The sequence below is a fragment of the Triticum aestivum genome, chromosome 2D (assembly GCF_018294505.1).
Source record: "Triticum aestivum cultivar Chinese Spring chromosome 2D, IWGSC CS RefSeq v2.1, whole genome shotgun sequence".
NCBI lineage: Eukaryota > Viridiplantae > Streptophyta > Magnoliopsida > Poales > Poaceae > Triticum > Triticum aestivum.
In genome coordinates this window covers 13,414,089-13,422,711 of record NC_057799.1, presented here as the reverse complement: position 1 = coordinate 13,422,711, position 8,623 = coordinate 13,414,089, and the positions used below count along the sequence as shown (strand labels likewise).

General features: G+C 45.0%; 1 protein-coding gene across 1 annotated transcript; it reads left to right on the top strand.

Annotated features, from left to right (window-relative positions):
* Positions 1-5,583: 5,583 nt before the first annotated feature.
* On the top strand, positions 5,584-7,041 carry LOC123048271 (hydroxyphenylpyruvate reductase-like). The gene has a single exon (XM_044471408.1). It carries the CDS (start codon positions 5,686-5,688, stop codon positions 6,658-6,660), a length of 975 nt encoding a protein of 324 aa, XP_044327343.1. The 5' UTR covers positions 5,584-5,685; the 3' UTR covers positions 6,661-7,041.
* Positions 7,042-8,623: the final 1,582 nt, after the last annotated feature.

Sequence of the window (8,623 nt, the reverse complement as noted above, 5' to 3'; positions counted from 1 at the left end):
AGGAGGGTTTTCTTTAACACAACCACATACGTATTACTAACAACATGCAGGCACGTCCACAGCCGAGCGAACCACAAGTCAACTCCAAGTCCGGACGTTGAGGAGCAAGGAGCAACCCCACGGACGGGCTCTGGCCGGAGCATGCAAATGCAAGGCGAAGCTGGCACGCCGCAGCTAGGCTCGTACCTACGTAACGCAGCTATCGCCCCATCGCCATTAAACCTCTCCCACACTCCTCCGAGTCCGTGCGGCAAGGCCCGTGGAACCAGCGGCGATCGCGACAGGTCCATGATCCGTCGTGCATGAGTTCCGTGTGAGTTTGGGTTGATCCTCCGCCCATGATCCGTCCGTCGCCCGTTCCAGCGGACGGACGGGATCGTGTACCTCTACTGGCCAGGTCGGGTCGGACTTGCGGCCGGTCGGTCTCGTTGCCGCGACGAGGAGGGAGAGGAGAGGGATGGAGAGCGAGGAGGAGTAGGGGTAGGAGTGGTCCAGGTGAAGTGAGAGTATGGGCATCAGGATTGGTCCACATGTCAGTGCGTACGTTAGCGATCTGATGGATCACGTCTCCCGCATCTCCTGATAGCGCGGATGACACATGCAAATCATTTTGAACGGAGCCAAAGCCACCTTTTGTTTCTTTTGACCCTGCGACGGATCACTGGGTCTGGGTACGTACCTCTCCTGCGCCATGATTGTTCACTCTTGTTTGTTCGGTTCTTCATCCCCTCGGCACTCTCCGACGACAATGATGATTAATTAAGAGCGCCGACGTGACATTCTCACATTGCTCCTTATGGTGCGTATAAACTAGGAGCGTTGTGGTCTTGTGGATGCTGCTGGGGAATGAACGCATTAACCCAAGATAATGGCGACTTTCCGTGCCTGGCTGGACGCACGCCCGTCCTTGCTTTTTACGCAGCTAGCGGGCAGACTGTACAGGCCCGTAGCCAGCCGTAGGCGGATGCTTGGGCCGGTGAGAAAAAGACAACCACCGGGCTAGGCTGCTCCAGCTCGGTCATTATTCATTCCTAACCCATATGTTTTACTCACTTCAAAAAACAAAACAAAAACCCATGTTTTACTGATACTAATACCACTGCAAGTCTCGTATTTTTATCTGTCTTTCAAAACACGGCGTACTATGTATCGTTAAAAACACAGCGTGCTGCATATGAGCAGCAGCGAGCCATACATGGATCGCCGGAGGAGCAGGCACTGCTGGCTATTTTGGGGTAACAAATTGGGTCGACCGTTCTACTCACGTGTGAAGTTTCATCAAGGACACGCGTGATATTTTCAGTGGAGAAAATACAATTGAGACCTTGCTATTCATTAAAAAGTGTTTTTTTTTCACGCAAAAAAAACAGTGTCGTTTTAATATAGCTTCGATTTTGTCATTTTTGCCCAGAATAACAAGGATGTAAATTCTTTGTGAAACTTCATACGTGGGTATATCGGTTGATTAAGTATGTTACAAAAATAATTCAGATTTTTTTTGTAGTAATCTTTTTAAATTTACTATTCATAAGAGGTGTGCGTGGAACCATGTACACGAAATCCGCGTCCCATGTCTTAGTCGGTTTTTTGTATCCCTTTTTGAGACTTGGATGAACAGAACTTTGTTTTCTGAAAATACTTCATCTGCCACTGACAATTTGTGTCTTTGCTATTTCTCTCACCGAGTTATTTTTAAAAAAGTAGTTTCGCGAGATTGGCAAAATCTTTTTTTTTGTAGCCAATCAATTGATAGCCACATTTTTAGTTACAAAATATTACCTGGCCAATGTTTGACAACCAACTAGTCATGTTCATACTCGCGGCATGTTTCCCTCCCTTTTTATTTTTGTAGATCAACAATCATGTTTTTGTCCAAGCTGACAAAAGAAATGATTTATAATGAAGCCGGAAAATAAGGTAGCAAAATTTATCTCACTTTGATTTATCATTGAAGTGAGCATTATATGCGCGCAGATGTTGATAAAAAGAATTGCGATATATGAATGAAAAAAATATGATGCTTGTCTACTGGCAAAGTCGAGGTACCCTACTACAATATCAGACATATGCCTTTCAAGTTTGGAGAGTATCTCACAAGCCCTTCATCAAGGTTGCTTCGGCCTCTTCCTACAATGATGAGGTCTGATTCGGCACTAATGAAGGGCTTGTAAGATTCGCGTCGTCATATTTGTCGGCTCTCTTCTGATCTTAGCAGTTTGTGTGTCTATCAAGAAGAGCAATTAGCTATTGTATTGATGCTTGAATTTTGAATCGTAATGTACACATTGTGAAAAGGTATTTTTGTCCGGTGCAATGCGTGGTTGCTGGAAGCATTGAACTTTGGGGAATGAGTACTTACATAGACATTGGACTAATCTAAGCTATGGCCTTCATTAGTTTGAAGTCGCATAATGTTGTTAGTCTTTTGGCAGATGTTTCTCTTTTGCTTGGCTCCATGTTTTCTTATAAACAATAATACTATAAATGGTATAAAAATATATGGCCCTTATTCGACACCCTACTGAGAAATATCCTTTCATAGTTCAATCTAAAATTAGATGAACATGTTCGGCACTACCTAATTTGTTCTTGAGCTTTTGCTAGGGAGAACTGAAGAATCACAACTGAGCAGCAAAGTGAAGTCAAAATCGGTTCTTTGTGGTTTATCAAGCAGCATGATGAAACTTTCTCATCTCGAGCTCAAATGCTCCAGGTATGAATAGAACAATAAAAAAATATTACTCTCTCCGTCCCATAATATAAGAGCATTTTTTACACTGGTGTGAGTATATACTCCGCGTCTGTAATATGATATGAAGCATCCCGAGTATGTATTGCTTCCTACACAACTTAAAAGCATATTTGGTTTGGAGGAATTTGATAAGAATTCCACATGATAGGATTTCTATAGAAAAATTACCTTTAGATCCCTTTGGTTTATAGGAATGGATTTCTATTTCTCTGTAGGATTGATTCCTCTCCTCGACATTTAAAAAAAAATATTAGCCTAGACTCAATGAAAAAAAATATCCCTTGAACCAAATGACACCTCTTTTCCTATTCCTATTCATAGGCTTTGAAATACATCATACATGATCAGGCTCGGAGTGGTGACCCATGCACTATGACTTGTGGCCATGGACTTACGGTATGTGTCTCTTATTTCTAGTGTACTCTTTGCCACTCCATGTATGTCATGTTTCTGTTATGTATGTGACATTCAATTTTGTTTGTTCAACTCAATTTTGATGGATGTCTGATAAGGACCCTACAATTGTTCAGCTGCAACACCTCACGAAGTTCCGCATTTGGTTTTATGACACTGAAAGAACGAGAGCCAAATGGTCTATAAAACAATCAACCAACCTAATACACCCCACCTCAGTACCTCGCCACAAGTATTTTGACCAAACCACGCAGCAAAGCACACTGTACGGCTCTAGTATGCTGGTCTGGTACAGGAATATGAGCGAACATGAATAACCCCTTCTGTTATTCTACGTGCACTCTTCTATAAACTAAAACGTGCATTTGTACATAAACCAATACATACTTTCTTACATGAACCAAATTTTTATATACCTTTTGCCATGTTTTATTCTCGTAAATATGAGTTAGAAATATAAAGAAGAAAAAATATACGAATATCTCAGTTTCAGGGTGAAATATACCGTTTACTTTAATTATTTCAAATTATTTATTTGGAACATTTTCAGAAGTATTTTTTTACTTTTTAAAAAGTAAAGTTCTTTTTCGAAAGATTACACATGTCTTTGTTTATGCTTCGTATTAGAGCAAATGACTCTAATTCGTCCACGCCTACGAATCAGTCGGCATTTTGTACAATTTTTACAAATGGAAGCTCTTATTTTCATATTTTTGTATCCTTCTTTAAACTATGAATCTAATCTTTTGAAAAAAAAGTCTCTTCGGCAGTTACAAAATTAAGAATGTATTTATATGGTGTGCTAGTGTGGAATTTTGGGACATGGGTGTAGGCGCACCCGACTAAGCAAAAATTATTTTTCTAAAATAGTAAAGAAATTTGAAAGAATGTGAAACTTTTTTTGCGACAAACATAATCTAGCATAAAATTCACGTTCAAAGTTTCAGCACAAAATGAGCTATGTATTCTGAACGGAAAAACAAGAGTGTAGTTATAAAAACTGTGAATAGTAGCATTTATATAGTACTCCCTCCGTCCTGAATTACTTGTCGCGGAAATAAATAGTAATTGATGTATCTAATCTAAAATACGTCTAGATACATCCATTTTCGCGACAAGTAATTTGGGATGGAGAGAGCATTGATTATGTTGCATTTTTCCTGAAATATGGCACAAATGATTTTGTCTCAAAACTTTTACCGTGAGTATTATATTAGATCATGTATGTTGTCAAAAAATTTCAAAAAAATGACTATTTTTTCAAAAAATTAATACAGATACGCCTAGACTAAGATTCCACGGGGTATTTTCCGATGGTATGCCTTTTGTAAAGTCCCATATGTGTGTATGATTACATTTGTTTATTTACTGCTGGTATTTTGCAAGTTTACTGGCCCCATGTATATTATTATTATTATTATTATTATTATTATTATTATAAAAGTAAAAGTAGCTGGAGAGAGTAAGCTCACCTTTGTTCTTACTCTAAGTAAATAAAAAACTCCCTCCATTCCTCATTAATTAATTGTGTCTAAAATGGATGTATCTAAACGTATTTTAATGCTAAATACATCCCTTTGAGCGATATTGTATATTGTGATGTTTTAACGGATTTTATAAATCAAATGTTGATTTTGAATCGGGAGCACATGCCCAATACAAAATACTAATCAGTGACAAATTCCAAATTTTCGTGTAAAAAATACTTTAGTCGTTGCATCCACTCCGCTTTGCTCGTCATTTCCTGTGTTCCTGATGGCGTCCCCGACGGCGACGCCGCATTCTTTATCGCGGCAGAAATGACGTCCTATACGACCTGGTCTCACATCGCATCTCGTAAGACCCTCTACAGAAGATGCCACGTGTCCTTCACCAATCTTGATGCGCCTTTTCTTCCCAATCCTCCTAACGATGCCCAGCCTGCCGCCAGCACTCGTCGATCTAGTCCCCTCCGCTACTCGTCTATCCTGTCGCCCATGTCCGGCGAGCTGGTAGGCGGACAAAAATCACACACCCGATACGGCAAGGGGCAGAGGAGGCATAGCAGCCATGGGAGCGGCTACTCAGTCGAGCCGGTGGTGGGAGCACATGCACAGCGAGCTCGCCGCCGACCAGTGCGCTCCCTGTCTGCAAAATACGAAAGCCCGGGCCAACCGTACTCGATCCAGCACGGCAACACCAGCCGCTACATCCCACGAGAAGTGACTAAATTATGCTGCCCTGCCCCTTTCGAAGGAACTTCACGAGGTCGCCGGCAAGTTTCCCGGCGCCGCTGATGACTCGCGTCGTGGTAGAATAAGAGACGGTACGGGGAGTTGTAGCACAGCAGGCCGGGACGAAGAAGATGGGATTCGGTTGTTTGCTTAGAGGTTCGTGATCCACGTGTACGCCGATGGAATGGGTCGTTCTGTTGGGAGCCAGCGACCCGGTCGCATAAGATTTCCTTCCCTAATGGAACTGCAGCTCCAGATCAACTACCTGACCGCCCATCACGCCCTCCTCTCGCGCGGCAACGTACGATGGCAGCGACGCGGCGTGTGCTAGTGCTCTGCCGCCTCTCGCCGGCCTCCCTCGCCGGCCTCGCCGCCCGCTTCAGCCTCCTCGACCGCCACGCCTCGCCGCTCTCCATGGAAGCCTTCCTCGCCGCCGCGGCTGCCGACGTCGACCCACCGCGCCTGGCCCTCGTCCCGGGCGTTGGCGTCCGCGTCGACGCGGCTTTCCTGGACGCCGTCCCGTCGCTGCGCTGCGTGGTGACCGTCAGTGCAGGCCTGAACCACGTCGACCTCCCCGAGTGCGCGCGCCGCGGCGTCGCCGTGGCCAACGCGGCCGGGGTCTACTCCTCGGACGTCGCCGATCACGCCGTCGGCCTGCTCATCGACGTGCTCCGCCGCGTATCGGTCGCCGACAGGTACGTGCGGCGGGGGCTCTGCCCGGAGCGCGGCGACTTCCTCCCTCTCGGGTCCAGGCTCCGCGGGAAGCGCGTGGGCGTCGTCGGCCTCGGCAGCATCGGGTCGGCGGTCGCGAGGAGGCTGGAGGTGTTCGGCTGCGTCGTCTCCTACCACTCCCGCGGACGGAAACACGACGTCTCCTACTGCTACCACCCCGCGGTGCGCGACCTCGCGGCGTGCTCCGACGTGCTGGTCGTCGCGTGCGCGCTGACGGCCGAGACCCGGCACGTCGTGGACAGGCGCGTGCTGGACGCGCTGGGGAGCGGCGGCGTGGTGGTGAACGTGGCGCGCGGCCCGAACGTGGACGAGGCGGAGCTGGTGAGGGCGCTCGCGGAGGGCAGGCTCGCGGGCGCCGGGCTGGACGTGTTCGAGGGCGAGCCCGACGTGCCGGCGGAGATGCTGGCCATGGACAACGTCGTGCTGACGCCTCATCGGGCCGCGTTCACCCCGGAGTCCATAGCCGACCTCGACCGCCTCGTCGCCGGCAACCTGGAGGCCTTCTTCGCCGGCGCACCGCTGCTTACGCCGGTCGTCGTCTCCGACTGAGCACAAAGAATGTCGATCGTGACTGGCCGCGAGCTCTTCACAAAGAAATAAAAACTGGCATTGATTAGTCCACCACCAACCGATGTCTGCTGGTGGCTTTGTCCCTCCAAAGCAGCATGTACGATGAGACCATGCAGAAATCTAAACGGTGACGCTAAATCTCAGTCGAGAAGCCTCAGTTAACGTGTCAGCCCTATGATTATTACTTGCTTTAAGATTCGTGTTGAAGAGTTGGTTGTTTTGTTTTCAGCCTGCTAAGGAGAGTGTCCAGCCGGATTCTCTGTTTGTCTGTGTCTTCCGTTGTTTGAGCCGTTTTTTGTTTTCGCGTTGTGACTTTGTCGTGCAGGTCTTTCTCATTTTGTTTTATTTTTTTTCAGGTCGCATCTCAATGTGTGTTTTTAGGCTGTTGTTGTCTCGTTCTTTGTCTTTTCTTTTTCTTCATTTTCCTCCCTTTTTCATTTTATCTATCATTTGTATGTCTTTTCTTTTCCCATTTTTCTTTCTTTTGTTATTATTTTTTATTGTCCCATTTTTAGTTTATTTTTTTGTCTTTTTAGCTTTCATTATTTTAACGGACTCGCTAAATCTCGGTCGACTGAGATTTAGTAAAGTCTCAGTCGACGCGCCATCCGTCGGATCTTTGTTTGCTTCAAGATTCGCGCTGGAAGTGGGTTATCTTGTTTCAGCATGTGTAACACGTGTGTCTAGCCCGTTTGTTTGTTTGTTTGTTTGTCGGGCTTCTTTGTGTCAGGGGACATGGGAGGTTTTCTCGGTGGGTTGTTCGCTGGGCTGGGTTGGCGTTCCTCTGATCTCTCTTTTTTTAGCCGTCATACTGTAGATCTGAGAGTAGGTGTTCCTCCGATTTCTTCTGTTTGTTGGTTTCAGTAGGTTGTTTTAAGTAGAGATTAGTAGTTATCTTCATTTTTCCCATTCGAGGGGGATTTGTTTGTTCCAGTAGTTTGGACAAATCGCAGATTAACAGTTTCTTTTTTACCAGTAGTTTTATTTCCATTTCCCCATTCTTAGCAGAGGATCAACAGAGGTCTAGTATTTTCAAACAGAGTTTGTAGCAATTTCAAATAGAAACGTTTCTTTGTTTTAAATGCAATAGAATTTGTTGTTACTCAATGCAGAGTTCTGTTAGTTTTCAAGTAGACATTCTAGAGGTATGCATGTATGTTTGTTTTTCTGCCTAGTTTTTGAAATGTTTCTTTTTGATAGTAGCAGAATTTGTTTGTTGGTCAACAAAATATGTTCATTTCCAATTTTTGTATTTTCAATTTTTGTGACCACATCCTGTTAATATATCCACTTATACGGAAGAAATAATCCACTTATGCATATTTTTGTTAGTAATTGTTTCTTTTCTTATATCATCTATGCATATATGTTTGCTTTTTCATATCCTAGTTAAGAAACCGTTGTTTGCTTGTCTGGTCATAAAATATGTCATTTTCATATCCTTGTTAACATCTTCGTGTTATTTGTTTTTTTATGCGCTTAGGCGATGGTCTGTGAAGTTTGCTTGAGTCATTGCAAGCACAAGAACATGGGTAGCGCTTGGCATCTATTTATGGGAGGAATTTAAAAACACAACGGTAACTCAATAACTTTCAGCGGTAACTGAAACTGACCATTGTTTTGCTAGTGGGCGGGAGAGGGGGGTAGTTGCATGTTTGAGACTAGGCATGCAACTGCAAGTGCATGTCTACCCACCCGACCGCAACTAACCTTTTTGTTATGTCGGAGGACGACGGGAAAGGAGGGGTAGTTGCATGTCTGACACTAGGCACGCAACTGCAAGCATCACCACCAACTGCAATTGCATGTCTACCCACCTAGCTGCAACTGACTTTTGTTTCGTCGAAGAGAGGCGGGAGAGGGGCAGTTGCATGTCTGACACTAGGCATGCAACTAAAGTGTCGCCTTGAATGTAACTGCATGTCTACCTAGACGACCTGCA